The 19,992-nt window shown below is 45.3% G+C and overlaps 1 protein-coding gene across 6 annotated transcripts in view; it reads right to left on the bottom strand.

Moving 5' to 3' along the window:
- The window catches only part of LOC142576242 (uncharacterized), a 67,624-nt gene that overhangs the window by 5,710 nt on the left and 41,922 nt on the right, over positions 1-19,992 (bottom strand). For all 6 annotated transcript variants that reach the window (XM_075686276.1, XM_075686279.1, XM_075686280.1 and 3 more), the window contains 7 exons: positions 19,620-19,847; positions 16,080-16,183; positions 15,012-15,112; positions 10,066-10,367; positions 8,534-8,689; positions 5,212-5,350; positions 765-892 (listed from right to left, as the gene is read on the bottom strand). In XM_075686276.1, coding sequence (XP_075542391.1) covers positions 765-892; positions 5,212-5,350; positions 8,534-8,689; positions 10,066-10,367; positions 15,012-15,112; positions 16,080-16,183; positions 19,620-19,847 — 1,158 coding nt within the window. The remainder of the gene's footprint in view (positions 1-764; positions 893-5,211; positions 5,351-8,533; positions 8,690-10,065; positions 10,368-15,011; positions 15,113-16,079; positions 16,184-19,619; positions 19,848-19,992) is intronic.

Here is a 19,992-nt window from a genome sequence, read left to right as displayed (position 1 = left end):
TGTTCGGACACTTCAGATGCAATTTTCTCCCAAACTAACTCTTTTCTTCACATGAAACAAGCGTTGTGAGGTTTCTGGAATGGCATTTAAATAGTCCACGTCGACTTGGGATTTGTCTTTAGTGTCCCTTTAAACAATATGCAAAGATAAGCCATACGTTGTGGTTACTTGATGAAGCTGTGGTGACCAAAACGCTTGGACTTTGTAACATATGGAATGTGCCTGGTTACCTTTGTACCCTCAATGTGGGCATTAGTCAAATGAGTGAAATCGGAAACAACTAATTTAAGTACCTTTCTGTTATTCCTTCCATGCTTCAGCTCCCCTCTACACCTAGGTCTAACTCAATGTTGATGCAATGTTTAAACGCAGCATCTTTGTAACTGCCTGAAAAGGGCATAACCCTGAATCAATCTGGACTGTTAAGATTACATTTACACATAGTTTACGATGTTTCTTTATGCCAGAAGATGAATTATTTATGCAGAAACCTACGACTGAAGGGGCTGTGCATTTCTTCCAATATTTCACATTGTGATCTTCTAGAATTGTCCTGCCTCACAGCACACTTGCAATAGTGATACATTCACAGAAGTCTAATAAGTAATCCACTACTACAGGGTTTAAAAACAAAGACTAGAATAATTTAAACACATAAATCTTTAAAAATAATACTTCCTTTTTTATACCTGGGCCTTGATAATGTAGTTATCAAGGTCAGAAGCAAGAACATCAAGCAAACAAGTGGAGAAAAATTACCTTACCAGCGATTCCCTGAGTAGACGTTCGAGCAACTCCAGAAGTAGCAGCCACTACATCTCCATGTGATCCCCTTCTGTCCTTGGGTGGCTTTGGCTCCGGATTTGACTGGGGTGGTCTCGGCAATACGTCACTGCACAGAGCGACAGAGCACAGACACCTATTGGAGTGTGCCAGGAAATGTAAATGACAGCATGGCAAATATGAACCTACCAACCACAGTTGACAGAAAGCCATCGCCTAAACAGCTATTAGTTTTTGATTAGCAACAAATTCTGAAGAAAATCTCACAATAGGTAAGCAATGGTCATAATAAATTATAAGCAAAGGAAAAATGAAGCAAGCTGTTGGGCTGGCATTGCAGATGGTTCTCGGCGCCGCATGACAACCAAGTTGCATTGCTCTATTGCAGCTACATCACATCAGCATCAAGGCGCATAGTTTTTTGGTGATGTGTCTATCTGTACAATGCGTTGTTGCTGCTGCATCGCCGTAGCCGACAAACAGCAAGTGCACCTCCATGATCCATCAGCTGCTATCCTTGGCGATTTTTGGCTAAGGACTAACAGTGTAGTGACTGCGAAGAAGCTGAAGCACTACAAGGAATGTGATAAATTGGAAGAATTTAACTCTTCATTTAGCAAGCTTTTGCACGGAAAGGAAAGCAATGCTAAAATGACAATGACAGGGGTGAGCATGGTCAATGGTCATCATACTGAATCACACTGCGTCTGTCTGTACTTTATACACGCATCATCATAACATCAGAGCTATTGCTGGTGCTCCTGTATATTAAAGGTTGCACGACAAAATTTGCATCACGTGTGTGATCTGATTAGACAGATCTGTCCTGCTATGAAAAGAGCAACAACATTCACCAAGTTTCGGATACAGAAAGTGCACATTTTCCTGAGTGATAACCTGATAGCAGCTATAATTCAACGTAGTCAACGGCAAAAAGTAAAACAGTGTATGTGCAGCAATATGCCCAATGCCGCCCAACACTTGCCAAAGGCAGAAATAAATTGCCGAAATGCAACATAGCTACGATGGTCACTATTTGCAACTAAAGTGAACTTCAGGAGGCACTGCAAAGTCTGGCTACACTGTGCAGCATGGTGGATGCACCGAGGTCTCCACGACCCTACTGCCGCTGTGCTTGGCTGATTTTCTTGCAGAGCGATGTTGGTTGGACTGTTTTGTGGTGCGAAAGCGGGTAAACGATGCCAAGAACATCATTTTATTCGCCATACCAGAGGTACAGCGTGTAATGAGGCCAAAGCAGTCACACTGTGTGTGTGCGCAATCCTCCGGCAGGACAGTGGACCCGAACAAGATTCTTATGAAAATCAACCATGTACTTCGGGACCCGTTGGCCGTGGAGGCAAAGTAGTCATGCACTGCTGGATTGTGGGAAAAGAACAAGCGCGTTTTGCTGTTTTGATTTGCTGTTATGGCATCAATACAGCCCAGCATTTAGAGCACGCGAGGCTGCTGGTGCCGGTGCCGGAATTGCCGCAAATTTGCTACCTGCACGGTTCGACACGTAGAACATGGCCCGCAGCAGCGTGGCGATCAGCTCGATCAGCTGTTGCCGCTGTCCATGTGCGTAAGTGTGCGGCGACCGGGCACTCTTTAGAAATGGCCAAGGTGCAGATTCTACGCGCTTTCTTCAGTCTTTAAGAATGAGCGAATCTAAAAACGAGCTTTGTATTTCATCATGAGACTGAGTTTGGCCTGCACGCCGAGGCTGTGGCGAAACTTTCCCACTACTTTTGCATTCCAAAAACTTCTGTTACCTATTTTACATTCAGGATATATGCAAGGTGACTGCTGCTTCACTCGGACATTGTTACTGCAGTAGGTTGCCCACTGTTTCTCTCCCAGAAAACAGAAACAAGCAAAAAGACACCAAAGGATCTGCTTACAATAAGAACACACATTTCCACACCATGTACAGGTTTGGCATGTGGTGCATGGCCTGATCCTAACAGTTAACTCCCCGCTCTCGTATAACCGCCCAAGGCTGCTGGGTAAACTAATGAAAGAGAAAAACCTCTTTCCGTGTAGACTAATGTTAACTCACCTCTTGTGTGAATTTGAACTAATTTTGCATGTCTGAGGTATTCTGCATTTTAACTGGCTGAAACTGTGCTCGCCTATCAACTGCCTATCTCCTTCAGATGCTAATGTGAGATACATTTCCTTCAATAATTACACATTCAAATAAGCACCTACTAATTTGCAATAATTAATTAGGCAGTGTGTCCAGGCTGCAAAAAAGGCTTGCTGTCACGCCACCTTAGTTGTTTTTTATGCTGGTGCGTACATGTGATGCTTACACAGAATGATTTACTGCCGTTACTTGGGAACACCTGAAAATCTGATTTTCCAATTTTCTCTTATGTACTATACACAGCGCACCGCAATGATGCGATATACCAGCTTCATTAAAAAAAGAAGCTTAAGTGCAGTGGAGGCATTTGCATCACAAACTGCATTATCACGGCAGCTATCACATGAAACTACATGCTGCAACACACATACACTGAACATTATCACGATGGCACTAACAACCTCAACGTAAGCTCCTTGAAATTCGTCACAGCGCTTTAGTACAAATGTCGTGGTAGAAGCAAAAAGCTTCCATTTTCTTCACACTGCAAACAAACCGATCCTCGCTTGGAGTAAAAAAACAAACTGTCTCAAGCAAAATGTTGACAACACAACTCTTATTGTTGTCACACCTTTGTGACATGGAGATTTGCAGTCCATGTGGCTCTTCGATCTTTTGGCGCAGGGACTTTTTTTTAACTGGCTAACAAGCACTGCGAAGCTCAGCAAAATTGCCTCGCATGTGCTGAGTTTTTTAGGTGGCGTCACCGCCGCTCTACAAGCACACCTGATCGCAGTACTACGGCTGCGGAGGTTACGGACAAAGTGTCTGCTCCGACCTTCGTGTGAGGATTCCTGCGCTCGCCGCTAAGTATCGCATGAGTTGCTGGAGTTGCAAATACAGTGAAACCTCACTAATTTCACGCTCGTTAATTCTGAAAAACGGATAATTCGGACGTGCCCTCTGGTTCCAACAGGCGTATGCACTGTTTATTTAATGCAATGAAACTTGCTAATTCGGATGCATTTGGACCTACATCGAATAATTTGGACAACTCTCAAAGCTCAGCGAGCACGGAGTGCAGCAAATGTGCAATGCAAAAGAGCCAAAATGGTGTTAGCATTCAACCGAAACGAGGTGGCAGAGTTTGCATTGCCATAGTGATCAGTGGAAACTGTATGTGAATGATAGCAACACCGGAACACTTCATGCTTGTTTGTGCCTTTAAAGCATTTATTATTGTGTTTACCGCTATGCATAACACCGCCTTTGCCGCGCGCCTCCGTAACTATGTAGTTGTCATCGACGATCGCATTGATAGCCACAATGGTTTCGTCCACAGCGGTTACAGCAAGCAGTAGTTTTATTTTGACACAGTGAGCACGTTGGCCGTGCACCTTCAGAACTGCGACGTGCACCTTCTATCGGGCATGGTTTCTTCCGCAGCATTTGCAGCAAACAGTAGTTTTGCTTCCTCGATAATTTGACAGTCGGTTAAATTGTAAATTTTTTTTTCTCGGTCCTTTGAAATCCGAATTAGGTTTTACTCCGAACAGTAAACAAACTCAAATAATTGCATTTGCTGCGCTTAAAGTATTTTTGGATTTGAAGAATTGCGCTCTTTGTGGTCTCCAAATCGACATGCACCGGCTTCCACGGAGGAAGCTTGTGCAAATATTTACACCCGTTAGCCTCCTTTGGCCAACAGCTAGTGCCCTCTAACGGCTGGAGCACACTAGTGGTTATCTCCCTGCAAAGGGGTGCCTTGCATCAACACTGTCCCACGGCTAGCAGCAGCGCACTGGCCGCACAATTCTTCACTTTGCCGCCACGGAAGTCACATGACAGAAGTCGAGACCGCTTGCCTCGATTTCCTGCGCTTTTGCTGTCTGCACACTGTTGTTCGTATCTGCTCTCTCCAAGATGTCTCCGATTCCTCAATGTTCTCCCAGCCCGAGATGAACTCGCGCCAAAGGAGCGGCGGGCAAGGAGGACATCGAGGCACCCTCACTCTCTTTGTGTGCTCTGCTATTATTACGATGGCCACGCAAGGTGCCGATTGGTGCTTTGCTCGGGCGGCAGCCCAGAAATAGCACTTCGGCCTATTCACTCTGCGGCAGAGAACCCGTGTTGCTTTATAGAAAAACTGCCAAGAAACGGTAACCTGAGAGTGACAAGTAGAAGTCAGCAAGGCGTCGCACTACTACTGTGTTCATATCCTAAACAACCCTGTGTCGCGTTGCAGCTACTTCAGATGGAACAGTAAGCTACACCTAAAAAGTTTTGTGAACCTAAAAAGAAAAAAAGTTTCCCAAGGGATTCCTGCTTTGACGTACCTGACACAAGCAAGCAGCTGCTGGGGTGAGGTGACGCGAGGCAGCTCAGCAAACGACTCATCGGGAACAGCAAACAGTTCCTGGCTGTTGTTTAGCAGCTCCGAAATGGGCTCCAGCTCAGACGAGTAGTTGGTGGCCACTGCAAGAGGCGCATAATCAGGTTTAGCGCACTCCATGCAGGAAACTGGTTCCAGCTGAACAGTTCACTTCTGCATAGTGCGACAACAAATCCACTGAACTCTCAGTGCTGAGCCCTTCCGATTTCCTCGTGCACAAGCCTGAGGTCAGAGGCAGCATCATCAAGTAGCTCGAAAGCTTCAGATCCACAGTGTGAATTCAAAAGTCAACTCAACCCACACATTCTATTCCCCAAGAGCTACGAATCTTGAACCACAGGAACGGCCAGTAAAGAATAAAGCAAGTTAGAATGGTTATGGCTATCAAGCTAACAATTAACTGATTGTGAAGTGTGAAATTCAAGCAGCGCGAAGACTCTAGCATCCAGACAGAACGACAAGTGCACAGAAAGTGCTGCGGCCCCTGCGACCCCCACCACTTACCCAACCAGCAACTTGCGAGTTCTTGCGAGTCAGTCTATATGGTTGACAGAATGCGCTGAATCTAAATTGATAAATTACTCTTGCGGGTGTGTTCAGACAAGGACAGGCTAAGCGGGGTCCCGACTATTTTTAGTTCTCAGCGAAATTTTTATACGATTTGGGAAAATGTCTCTGTAGAAAGGAATCAAAGTTCCTTTTGTGAAACATAGCACAGATTTTTTGAAAAAGATGCTTACTTCACTAAAGGTGGAAAAGAGTGCTTTAACGACTTGCAGATTTTACAAGTTTGAAGGCCTGTCACTAAAATTACCACATTGCCCCCGCCAATATATTTTTCGGTAAATCTACACCACTAGTACTGTTGGCCCACGGGTGTGACAAAAAACGAAGAATGTTTATGTCTAATATAAAAATTTAATTGAAAATGAAAAATATTCGGGGTCCATTTCACGAGTGATCACCTGCAGTGTAGTCATCGCGCTTTCCCACCAGGCTGGTGCACCGTTCACGTACAAGGGGCACATTTCAAATAGCAAATGTATTTAGAGATTAATGCCAGAAATAGGTTCTCCCTACTAGTCTTGAAAAACTGGCCGTACGCACTCTCGCATGTTCGCTACTTCAATGTACCGTAGTAGGACTACGGATGCAGGAGCCTTGAAAACTCAACCTCAACAAGTTTCATGGCTAAAAAGAGGCAAAAAAAGACAGAATCTGAGTCACTCTTCTTTACTATAACAAAAAAGAATGGGTTCAGAATTCAATGTGACTGATTTTTATTTTATCGTTAGAACGAGACACATTGTTGGAATGATCATACACCGATTTTAATGTAGGCTTAATTTTTTCACTTCAAATAAAACAATGCAACATGTTATTGCAGCACTAGATTTACCAGTCCTGAGTGGGTATTCTATAAAATTTCAAAAAAATTGGTGATTATTTAAAATGCCCCTAAAATGTTCTGACTTTTGCTATTTTTGCAATTTTGGTATTTTTGGAAATTTAGAACGGAATAAATATGTGGTTTAGTTTCATACTTCTTTTTTAGTTTTCAATTAAGAAACTTTTTTAAAGAATTGTCAAAAAGAATTTTCAGTTTCATCGCTTTAGCTAAAATGACCCAAAAAGCCCTGATTTCAGGGCGAGTCAGAGGCAGTTAAAGAACCAAAGTTTGGCAATTTTACAAAAACATACTATCGGTTATATTAATTTAACTTCCAGTGGGCTAATAGTACCAGTGGTGTAAATCTACCAAAGAAATTTTGGCTGTTTACAATGTGTTAATTTTGGAGTGACAGGCCTTCGAATTCGTAACATCTGCAAGCTGTTAAAACACTCTTTTCCACCTTGTGTGAAATAAAAATTTTTGTCGAGAAATCTAGGCAATGTCTTGCAAAAGGAACGTTGATTCATTTCTACAGAAAGATTTTCCTGCCTCATATAAACTAAAAAATAGTCAGGACCCCCCTGAGTCTGTCCTTATATGAACACACCCTTCAAGAAAACCAGAGGAAAGCTCTTTATTGGAAAGCAGAGATTTTCGCCAGCATTTATATGACTGCTGACATAATGTGCAGAGTGGGATTAGGGATTCTAGAGGAGGGTGAAAAAAAGCAACAAAAGTAAAAAAGTTTGCTTGTAAAGCTGATGATGTTTACAGGCGAGATGATGGTGAAAAATTCGGGCCTTTCTATATTGTTAAGTGAACTTTGGCTAAAGCTTTCCAAAAAAACTTGCAACATTTGTTTAAATCTAAGAGTCCCTCAAGTCACTTTTAGGCGGCATTCACATCAGCGACGGACTGAGGTCGAGCAAATGACCGCACACGGTAACTGATGAACTGCTCATGGCGGTCGATGTTCACCCCGGCAAGTGCGTCTTGACCGTCGCCACAGCAACACGGCTCATGACTGCTACCATTCACGTATGCTCACACAGCCATGGCCATGTAAAAATGCCAACAGCATATTCCGATGTCCTACTCCTGCGTCACTGATTGGTTCAGCAGCTTTGCCATTCCCGTCGTGGAGCTGAAAGATTGGTTAGTGAGCAGTTTCGTGAAATTGGTTGGCTTATGACTAAGGCAACCATTTGCAACTGACCTGGTCACACGACCACTGTCAGTAGCTGCGGTGAATGCCGCCTTAATCTAAGGTTTCTTTATCATTCACTGTATGTTCTGTGGCCATTAATAATTTGTGTAAAACTTTTATTTTTTTATTAACAGCATGGGCAAATTTGCATTTGGATTATTACAAATGACTTCTACTGGTTACAGTCAGACACATTAACAGCAATGGCTGTTTGAGTTATTCTCCGACTTGAAATTACGGAAAGAATTATGAACGTAACGAACATAAGCCTCAGAGTGTAAAGAAAAAATCCCACCCCACATAAGGACTGAATCCCAAGTTCAGTGAGGGCCGGCTGCTTTAAGTATGCCACATAAAGATGCACCAAAAATTATTCCACAAAACTCTGACCTCACAACTTAACTGCAACTGGCTGCTGGAAAAGTTGATCACAACATGCCGTCCTCAGCAAAGATGGGGAATGGCACAAAATGTTCTCTTAATGTGAATTACAATTCCAACTTTTTGAAGCGTGGCAGCTTTACACAGAACAGTGCATACATTCATTCGTCTGCAGTATAGCACAAAATCTTGCATGGCGCAGCAGAAGCAGTGAGCTTTAGTACGCGCGATACGATGCAACACCACCCGCTCAAGAGAGTGTCACAGGTCACTATTCAAGCTCACCTGACTTCTCGGGGGGGCTGTCCTCCACCAGTGGTGCCGCCACCTGGTTGTGGCACGACGAAGGCCCCGGCTCGGAGGCCGACCGGCTGTGGCTGCTCTTGGACAGAAGTGACAGCAGCAGCAAGTGCCGGCAGCCCTCTCGAGACCGCCGCTTGCCTGCACACACAAGCCACTGAACCCTCCTGTCTGCCGAGTGCGAGTTGCGCTTCTTTCTCATCCTTATTTCATTTCAATGACATCAGTGTTACGCTTCCATTCCTGTGGCAGATTAGGTGTCTATTCAATTATTTATTTACTTATTTAATATGTGACCACAAACACCTTGGCACCATTCACAGCATTAGATCATTTCTTTACAGTGAATGCTGCAGCAGTTTCTGAAAAGATGGGGCAGTTGGAAATCGTGGTACCACCACAGGGGAAGAAGCAGACGAAGGCAGATGCCTGTGCGGGCGGCTACAATTATGAAAGCCTTATCAGACTCCGCACTCGCTGCTTCTCCAGATCATTGAGCACCTGTTTCTTTAACTCCGGGAAACTTGAGGTCTCCTTCATGCAATTAAGTTGCTACATTCCCTCCCTGCACTTTTACTTACAAAGGGCAGGTTTGGTGCCCTCCCTTTCGTGCTGTTTTTGTAGTGATGATAAAAGAATTGAAAAACTCTTTATATCTTGTCGCCGCTTCATTGCTGCAAGAAAAGGAATCTTGGAACTATGTCTTAAAAGACATTGCCTGAACTTAGCCGAGATTGTTATCCTTTCGTATAGGGTCTCGACTCTGCGATTTAGCCACAGGGATGTTTCCTCAGCCACCCTGGAATCCCTTGTTGAGTCTGACTGACTGCCCTACTGAATTTAGATCTCTTTTCTCTTTTTCTATTGTGCTTTTCAATTAGTGATTGTTGATTCATACTGTTGTTTTTCTCATTTTAACAAACAATTTTGCCTTTCCACGTCACTTATCCTACGTCCCTCATGAAAATTTATTTCCAATCACAACTTGGAATAGGTACTCCATCCATTTTTTGGCTTCCTGTGTTTTCCCGTATTGAAGCCGAGGGCAGTGCCTCTCTTGCAGGGCTATTGTTGAAGCCAATAATGCCTGCCTTCCACACGCACATTCACATATGCGTGTCCAGTGAACTTTCATATTTTCGACTCAGGTTAACCAGACGTTTTGTTTATTTCAATCCAAGCCGAAGGTTGCAGCCAACGTACATTTCTGCGAGCCAAGACTTTCATTACATCTAACCCGAAATTAACCTACACCAGATCATTCAAACTTGATTGTTCAGCAAGCAGCGATAATTGCAGCAAGCAGCAATTAGCAGCGATAAAGAAAAAACAGAGGACGCGTCGAAAAAAAAAAAAAAAGCTCTCTCTTGTCGAAAAACACCCATTCTCGGCGTACCCACAGAGTTCACCCTTTGGTTTCAGTATTTGCAAGCTCTACGTGAGTTATGAGACTAAGCACCAGACCCCTTCAATTCTCTCCCCCCCTCGCCCAATTTTTTCCAACAGCACCCGCTCACCCTTGGAGGCTCCCTTGCGGCTCCAGCCCGAACGACACTGGTGCAGTGGTGCCGCTGCTGCTGCCACACCCCGACGATCCTGCAGCTCGAGCAGGCGCAGCAGCACCGACTCGTCATCTTCCTCACGGGATGCAGCAGCCACTGAGGAACAGCCCTCCCGGCTGGGGTCGGCCGTGGCTCCGGCTGTGGACCCACTGCTGCCCGTGGCACCCAGATTCCACCAGTGGCAGCAGCCGCCGCTGGCTCCACCACTGGCGCTGTGATGGGAGCCGTGCTGATGTTCCACATCCCGGTCACCAGACCTAAGTAGAGCGAGGGAGAGTTCTTTTTATAGAAAAGACAGAAAGGTCAGCCTATGCTGTGTGTTTTATCTGTGGCACAGACTGGCCTTAATGAGCACACGATAAACCACAGAAACCACCTGCCATAAAGATGGAAAAACCGTCCCATTTTATGGAAGAAAACTGCAATGCAATACTCTCTAGGCAATACAAGATTCCCATTAGGCATGTACAGTATGGCGCACTACTAAACTGAAAACATCATTGGTATTTAGGACAAGTTTGCTATTTCAAATTCACGGGGAGAGGAAGCATCCGCTTCTATTTGACAGACGACCTTCCTATACGAACTGAGTTATTATGAGTGCTAGCATATTAACTTGGTCTTCCCTTTAATAAGAGTAAAACATACTATCAGATTTATAAGTACCTAAGTCATTGATAGCTAGCAAGGTTCTTGTTAAGTAATGTGATTAGCCTCCTGAGCATGTGCAGCACTGCTTTTTTGCGCAAAATTTGAAAGCACATGTTTTCGTTAAATTTTCTGATACAGTCGAACCCACTCATAACGATACCGGTTTTAACAATATATCGGTTATAACAATGAGAAGCTGCTGCACCGTCGACTTTTCTATGTTTTCCATGGTGAAATAACCCACTTACTACAATGTCTTGATGCCGCATTATTGGTTATAACAATGAAGTCTGGCTGCTGGTTGTCTGAGCCAAAAGGTAGTGAAATGCGAAATCCTTGAAAAGAAAAAAGAAGGAAATTGGAGGACGCTTAAGCTTTGCCTTCAAGAGTGGAACGCGATAGCATTATCGCACCCCGTTCGTACCGCCCACTCATTCGCTCCGCATGCTCTCGAGTTACACAAAGATGAAACGTGCGCCTGAGCAAGCGGAAAGAACCAAAGAAAACTCGTTGTCTCGGAGGGAGAAACGATCTACGCAAGCCAAATGTCATGATCGGCACGGACAGCCAGACAGCGACGCGCCGTGAAGGTGGACGCGATCATGGGGCTGACGCCTCGATGGGATCATCCTCTATCGTGCTTGGGAGCATTACGCAGACGCATGATTCCTCGCCAGCAGCACGGCACACATTGCAGGGGACGCTTTACCACAAGACGCGCTACGGCGCAGCGATCACGTCAGAGGCGTCCTGCATCGGACGCTGCACCTAGGAATCACACTGTGAGTGGAAAGAGGAGCCGCATTGCCTAAACACGAGGGTTCGAGTGACGCATGCTGGAAGTTGGAAGGGGAGAGAGCGAGAAAACTTATTAAATGCAAGGGTATTGGGGCATCCTCGCACTGGTCCCCACATGGCCTCAATGCGCTCAAATGAGACGAAGGGGAGACGTGGGCGAGTGGCGCGCCACCTGTCGGGGCAGCGCCGTACATTGTGAGGAGGGGGTCTTCTGTGTTTGCTGCAAAATGGCTCTGTGTGCGCACCAAGCGCAGAAGAAATGTAGCGGAAACGTACTTCGCTACGCGTTTAACTGTGACTTCTGTAATTTACATGCTCATAATTACCGATATACACTGCAGTATAACTTTCTACAGCACGTTTCTAAGGCAATGCCAGATTCACTAGAGGTGCTTTTGTCCCGCATTGAACCATCGAACTCATGGCTGAGTGGTAGGGTCTCCGTCTCACACTCCGGAGACCCTGGTTCGATTCCCACCCAGCCCATCTTGCAAGTTGTTTTTATTTATGAATTGCCTTCCCGGATTTTTCGCTCACGGCCAACGCCGCTGACTTTTCTGCGACACGAGCTCCTTAACGCTGTCGCCTTAAAACTAGAAATTAAAGCCGCTGCAGGATGGGCCGCTGCTCCAACAGCCATTTCCGTGCGGCTCTCCCCCGTTGCCCTTCCGACCCTTCGAACACGAATGGGCTGAGCCCATAGCTCTACGCCGCCCCTCCCTCCGAAGCACAAATGGACCGTGCCTACTGCGCCACAAGCAGATTAGGCAGATTGTTCACATGTTGCTCGCTGGCTCCTCATTCAGTGGAGTTCTGCGAACAGCTTAATCGCTCAAATTCGTTTTTCGATGGTTGTGTCGAAGTCGTTCCTGGCCACACGGTTCGCTTGACTCACCGCCAAAATGGAAGATGGCTGATCCGCCCGCTGATCATCGGCAATGCACGAAGTTGCCGGTGAAAAGAAAGCACACGGCTATAGATTTGGAAACTAAGTGCTTCTAACCTATGAGACAATCATTGCAAACATGCTTGCATCGGATAGTGAGTGTGACGACGGCAGCGATGATGCGGTAGGGCAGGCTGCCTCTACGTTGTCCTCACAGGAAGCCCAGCATGATTCAGTCCCCCTCCGGGGCTTCGTTTTCACAAGGAACCTTCCGCTGCACTATGTGGAGTGCTTGGATGCCTTGGAGAAAGATGTCGGCAGGCTTCACATATAACGTGCGTGGCTGACGGACATAGGCTTTTGTCGTCCAAGCCAGTGAGAAGTATGTGGCAAGATGCTTGTGGATATATCTCCTCAGCGTTTCTTTTGGATTTCTCAAGCTGACAGGTTGCCGCGACAGCCTTCTCGCAATTTTTGAAAGGCCCCTTTTGGCGCCACCAAATTGATGCCTCGGCGGTGCTCGCATATCGCTTGCCCCCCGTGACACCTCTTTGCAGTAGTTACAGCAGTGCCATTCTTTAACGACGGCAGCCGTGGCTTGCTACACGCGATTGAAGCGCCTAGGAAACAGTAAAACTAGTGAACGCAATCAGCGGCAATGCGGAGGAAGGTGGTGGGGAGGGGCACTGGCCTCCCCACCATTTTCTCACATCAGCTCTGCAATCCCCCTATTTTGACTTTTTGATGCAACCTGGTTATAACAATTATCGGTTATAACAACGGAATTTTTGTGGCACTTGAATATTGTTATAAGTGGGTTCGACTGTATTTGATATTAGATTCGATATTCATCTTCTTTTCTTGATTCAATTCGATATTTGATTCGAAATCTACTATTTTCGGTATTCGCACACCCCTAATATTTTTGCATTCTGCACCCATCGGAATGCTGCCCCTACAGCTGAGTGCTGAAGTTCATGAACGAGGGCATCAAATTATGATGACATAAGTGGATATGCAGAATGACGGAAGTTGATGATGATGACATGAAGGAGAAATGCATGCGTAAATATACGTAGCACACTTGTTCTCTGGAAGCCGTAAGTACAGTTCAGTGCTGTGCAAATAGTCCAGCATAGCCCTCATACCAATTCTTGCTGTTGTGTGGTCATGAAATAATGTTCCTAGAAAACTGCACCACAGGATATTGCTTCCCTGTCAATGCACGCAAGTATGGATGTCAGCGTCAACAAGGGATGGGTAACTAGACAGGTGGATGCAGCTCAGCAAATTGCAAGGTATTTCTGCGTCCAGGAAAACATCTGTGCACAAGCTGAATTTTGTGGGTATCGTGCCGCCGTGGTCGGCAGTGTGGCGAGTATATCGTACCTCAATGTGCAATGAAATCAATGTTACAGAAAGATCTTGTTACTTTGGCCCACATTAATTTGAAAAATAAAATAATTTGGACCCACCCTCTGGTCCTGGTGTTATTTCAGAATCTGAATTCAGATTAACAAGGTTTTACAGTAATAATACTTCCAATAGGTGACATCCAAAATATCGTGTTTGATGCATCTCTAGCTCCGCAAATGCTTTTGGTGGATGCAGTTCACAAAAGCATGGCCTTCAAGATCAGCTTCTGTTACCCAGAGAGAGCAGTCACTGGGGCATAAATTGGGACACTAGCTACGAGTATGTTTGTATGTGGACATGTATGCATTAGTATGCACATTAGCTCAGTGCCCGGAAGCTCGAAACACAGTTGGTTATTTCAAACCACGAAAGGTGTTTTGCAGTAAGACATTGATTGCCAGAAATAAAAATAAAGTTTGAAGGGTAAAAAAGGGTCAAGGGCATGTGTACTGCCTACAAGTACAGATGTTAACAAAACTTGAGATAAAATTTCAAGATAAACACCTGCACTTGTAGGCAGTATGTATGCCCTTCAACCTTTTGGTACTTTTTGGCATTTTTTTGGCATGTTATAAAGCTGGTTGTTCCTTCAATAAATTTTGCAATTGGCAGTTCAGCGCTTATCCTGTTGTGTTCGTTTTTTATTCCTGTCCTCGTCTTCTTCACGCTGTTTCAAGCTATACTAAAAAAATGGAGGCCGGACTCGCCACCTCTCCTTATCCTTATCACCGGTATGCCAGTGTGATGACATGGATTTCAAACTATTTTCTCATATTTCAACTGTTTTTCACATACAAAAAGTTTTTGAAACTTGCTGCGTAGTCTCTGGATCTTTTAGAATGTAGTGTAGTCTTTCTTTGCCAGTAAACAGTTAACTCAAACCAAAGAGAGGCTGTTAAAATCCATGATGCCCCGGTAAGCTGATGCAGAAACTTTGGGGGAGCATCACCAATCTGCCTCATTTCATGTTTTCTGGCTTACCAAGCCTATTCCAATGGTAAGAGTGGCTTTGCTCGTGTTGTACAAGTGCTATTCACTAATACAGCTCCACTAATTTTTCTCCTCAATGACCCCTTAACCACTCTGCCTCTCTCCCCCCTTTTGAAGCACGCAGGCAGGCGTCCCAGCAAAGAATGCAGCAGCCACTCACATGGTTTCCTCGTCAATGTCATTTTCATCCAAGGTGGAACCAGCACTGGCTCCTCCCTGAAGTCTGGTGACCCTGCCGTCCACTTCTCCTTCACTGGCACACTGGGAGCAATGGGGCACATCGTCAGTGAGGATGAGGGCAGAGAGCCAAGATTTTAAAAAACTTCTCTAGCGGTTGTTCACAATCTCGTGACCTACCACTTCTGAGCTCTTAAATTGAGGTGGGACACCTAGGCACCATTAATTGTCTTTCAACATACAGTTACTGACTGATCTTTCGGACCTGCTCGATTATTCAGGCTTGCCTGAGGCACCTTCACCTTTTACATAGAATCAATGTATAGCAGCAACCAAATTTCAGACTCTGCACAGTGTACTCTTCAATGTGGAGGGCTTACACGAGGCAAGCCTGCCTCGTGCAAGGCCCAAACCCTGTAAAAAACTAAAAGAGAAGTGCAGGCCTTACATAAGCAAGCACGGCATTCCGACATTTTTGCGGCTCCATTCCTGTCCAAAGAATCGGTCGACAACTGTCGGCATGCCTCAATTTCCCACTTGTTATGAACATGTCTTGGACCATTTGCAGTGTGATACAACTGCCTTGCTAACCAACAAAGCCCGATCATTACTGCCAGCAAGTGGATCCTTCCAAGGACCCCTCTGCCCAAGAAAACGCCGTCTGTGACAAGCTCACTGCTATACCTTAAGAGGATCATGACAATAGTATTAATTTATGCAGCCTGCAGGTAATTTCACAGAGTTGATTGTTCTTTCCTTTCCTTTGTTTTTATTTCATAAACATTTTAGTGCCTCTCCTCCTCTCCCCATCTGAGATAAGAAGGTCAATGCACAGAGTTTACAACAAGGCTCAGCACTGCAACCTCAGCACTACACAGCTGCATCTGTCCAGGTAGATGAATTGCTGTTGTCACACCTGCTCATTAAAACCGTCCCATCGAAATGCGAGCAGGGGCAATGAACATAAGTAATCGCTAGGGCACAATCAGCGGCAAAGGTGCACACAGAAGCAGCTGCCTCAAGCAGGAAAGCGGGACATCATGAGACCTACCTCGCTGCTCTCGGTTCCCGAGGAGTCAGCATCGCACGAGTCCCCAAGGCCCCGTGATACCCACCGATGCCTGGTAGACACTGATTTAGCACGGCAGGACACATCTGCAAGGTGATCGGAAATAGTGGCAATGACCACATCTTGCGACATCAGCAGCGAGCTATTAATGGCTGCAGTGCTGTAATAATTGAGGCATCATTTTGCATCACCAGTCACTCACTCTGTCATGAACATATCATATTTATTCGAATCTAGGCCTATAGCTTTTTTCATATAATCATATACAAAACTCTAGGGTCAGCATAGATTCGAGGATTTTAATAAACGTGCCAGTTTGTAATTGAAAATGATAAATATGGTGCATAACTAGTGGCGTCTAGAAAAGTCAGTATCGCAGCCGCTACCAGTCGCACCAATAGCCAACTGAAGTACACTAGCGATGTCACCATTTTGATTTGTGTCGTATCGGCTCGCCCCATGACGTGGCGTTGTCGTAATAGCACCAAACAGGCGATGTCACTATAGTGGCGCTTTCAAACGAAAAGCTGTGCTAGCCGCAGAGGCATCGTCAAACGCTTCTGCATGTGCCGCAATGAGATGATAGTGATAAGGAAGATAAGCATGCAATAACAGAGAGGAGCTGTTCACCGACATTGTGCGTCATGTTTCGATGCGTACGAGCCGTGCCACATTGTCTGCGCATGCATGGGCGTGCTGTCTGGGTTATAGCGACGAGCCTAGCAGCGATGATGACGTGGCGTGAGCTCGGCATGTTCATATTAAATAAATGATGTTTTCATTTTGTGAACGCTGCCCCACTTTTTTGTTCAGCCTAAACTCAAGGTAAACTTCTTTTTTATTTTTCTAGCTTTGGACATTTGGCGATTGGCTTAGAATAGGGGCCGGCCTAGATTCGAGCGAATACGCTAAGAAAATGGCAGCTAGACAGGGTTTCTTCAGTGCTGGAAAGCCGTGAATATGTCTTAAAGCATAATGACAAACTCTCAAATAGCAGAAACTCGGAGTAATTGTTGTCTTGAGCATGTGTGCATGTGTATTAAAGCAGATCTACAGGCACATGATGCAAAGGATAGTTCGCAATCTAACAGCACGGGCAGCATTCAACAGAAGCAATTTTTGCTGTAATAATGTGCCACGTGTTTTTTTACAAAAACAAATTCTGTTAGGGGAGTAAAAGCACTAATTCTCAAAGCAACCACCAAGACACATAAGGGCTGGTTATGGATACTCATGCCTGCTGTTACAGTGTGCTGCACGTGCCAAAAGTGCACGCTTTTTGAGCCCCCTGCACGTCTTCGTTGATACACAAACTGATACCACACTGTGACCTTTTGGAACCTGATAGGCATGAGAATGCAGACTTTCACTGCAGCCAGAGCATAAAACCAGCATTAAGCGAAGGCAGGTGTAGACTTCCGAAGCCCATGCATTCAAAACTTTTGTTCCAAGGTATGAACTGCACTACACAGCACTTTGCTTTAATCCTGGCTGCAGGGAAATTTGTGTATTACAGTAAGGCTTGTGCGAGGGAATTTCACAATGTTTTTGTGCATCGGTAGTGAGATTACAGCACCGATAACAACAAGACAGAGATGCCAAGAATGAAGCCAGTGAAGTATAAAGAAGCCTGTGTCGAATGTGGCAGACGATAAAGAAGCGCAGTCAAACCTTGTTATAACAAAGTTGCGTCTGACATAGAAACACCTTCGTTATTCAATTCATCATAGGTATATATTCATTATGCGCTGATATTGGCGAGAAACATCTTAGATTAACTTTGTTATGTCTGATACATCACTGTGCCTGTGTTCATATTATAAAGGTTCGATTGTACTAATTTCGGACACAATGGAAGTGTCTGGAAACATCACAGTTTCTAGGGAACGACCTACTCGATATAATGATGGCCACACATGGAAAGACATCACTTACAGCAAAGGAGCCGCATTAGATATAGTGAAGTGCTTGAAAAGGCCTAGGATAACACTTAGGCTCATAGTATCTGTGCCTTGCTAGCACAGCGTCGTCAACACACACCTGGAGTGGCAATTGAATGAGCAAAAGCGCATACGTCAGTGGGACTGTGTGCAACAGAGACCTGAACATTCTATCGCAAGTTTATTCAGTTGCAGCTTTATGCAAAAAAAGCCATTAGCTTTATTCTTATGTCTTGAGCACATTTGTAAGAAAATGAGGATTCGTTATTGAAGGTCACCTTCTAGAATCTGTGCGAGAGTATGTCTCTCCAGGAAAACTACTCACAGGGGATCCTGATCATAGGAAGGAAATCTACAAAATAAAAAATTGACCACCCTGCCACTAGTGTGAAGAGAGGTGCAAGCGAAGCTCCAGATCCATGGCTCTTCAATGTCGTAACACCTCGTCTTTGCGCTCCTTTACAGCGTGGTCAGCAAGTCGACGATGAGTCGTTTCTCAAGCGAGTTCCCGGCGAGGTTCACCAAGTGGTGCCTGTTCTTCGGCTGAACACACGACACGCAGCCCATTCCCGCACAGCCCGTTCCCACTGCCGTTTCTTCAATGCAGCCTGCTCCTGAGCAGAACGAACCAGACGCGGCCTGCCCATCTGACTGCCATGCCTGAACTGGCAAGAAATGGTGGGACCGTGATCACACCCTTTCCCTCTTCCAGAGAGAGGGACGCCTGTGATTGGCACACGCCATGCACTGCGTTTACTTCTTCATGCAGATAAAACCCCGCTTTAAAGGGCTCATATGATAAACCAACAGCGGCTGAATCGGTTAGCCTGGTGGTCTCACAACCCGGAGGTCAGTGGTTCGAATCCACAGCCTGACAAGCAATGTTTATTTTTGCATGGCTTGGGTTTTTTCACATGGCGACACCAACAGTGATGCCGACGCGAGCGAGGCAATACAAGCTTCATTTAAAAATGTGTTGGAGAGCATATGGCAGGTGCCCCCATATGCCAAGTTATGAGCGGCCGCGTACCACTATCCTTGGAAATAAAAGTGTACGTCACTGCATTCCATGGGTATCAGCACATGGTATAAAAAGCTGGAGGTTATCCAAGAAGCCTGAGAAGAAGTTAAGGAGTGCACAAGGAGCGATGAAACACAAAATAATAGGCATAACATTAGGAGATATGAAGACAGCAGGGTGGATTAGAGAGCAAATGAAGCTAGCCAATATTCTAGCAGAGGTAAAGAGAGAAAAATGGAGCTGTGCAGGACATGTAATGCATAGGGCAGATAACCAGCACTCTATTAGAATTACAGAATGGGTGCCAGGAGAAGGGGGGCGCAGTCGAGCATGGCAAGAGAATTCGGTGGTGTAATTAAATTACGTAGTTAATTTGTAGCCACAGGATAAAGTAAGCTGGCACAAGGAAGTGATAATTGGAGATTGCTGGGAGACGCCTTCATCCTGCAGTGGACATAAATAGGTTGATGATCATGATGATGACCTATGTCAATGAATTTCTAAAAAACAAAAAGAGTGCAAGGCCTGTTTAACAATGCTGCACCAAGTAACCGAACTAACCTTTCTGTGGACCGGAGCGCAAAAGTTCTGCAGTAAGTGTGTCCACTGATGCAGCCAGGTTGGCTGCAATCTGCTGCTCCAGGCTGCCACTGCTATTACTGGCAGCCGTGGCACCAAGGGAGATGCCCTGCTGTCGCTGGGGGCTCGCAGGAGGGAGGTCCGACTGGGGTGAATCTGGCTCTGCGGTCCGACTTGGACCAGCACACTCAGCTGTGCTGCCCGGTTGTTCTGCTCACGGGAAAACATGACGAAGGATGCAATGAACATCCCGACAATGCAAAAGCTGCCATAAACACATCCATATATCCTTTTTTTTTTGCCCATAAACCACACCTTAGAAATTCCATTAAAACAGCTTAACGAGGATACAGTC

This window comes from Dermacentor variabilis, chromosome 3 (genome assembly GCF_050947875.1).
Source record: "Dermacentor variabilis isolate Ectoservices chromosome 3, ASM5094787v1, whole genome shotgun sequence".
Taxonomy (NCBI): Eukaryota; Metazoa; Arthropoda; class Arachnida; order Ixodida; family Ixodidae; genus Dermacentor; species Dermacentor variabilis.
Note: the sequence above shows the minus strand (reverse complement) of the source record. Positions and strands in the feature narration are given on the sequence as shown.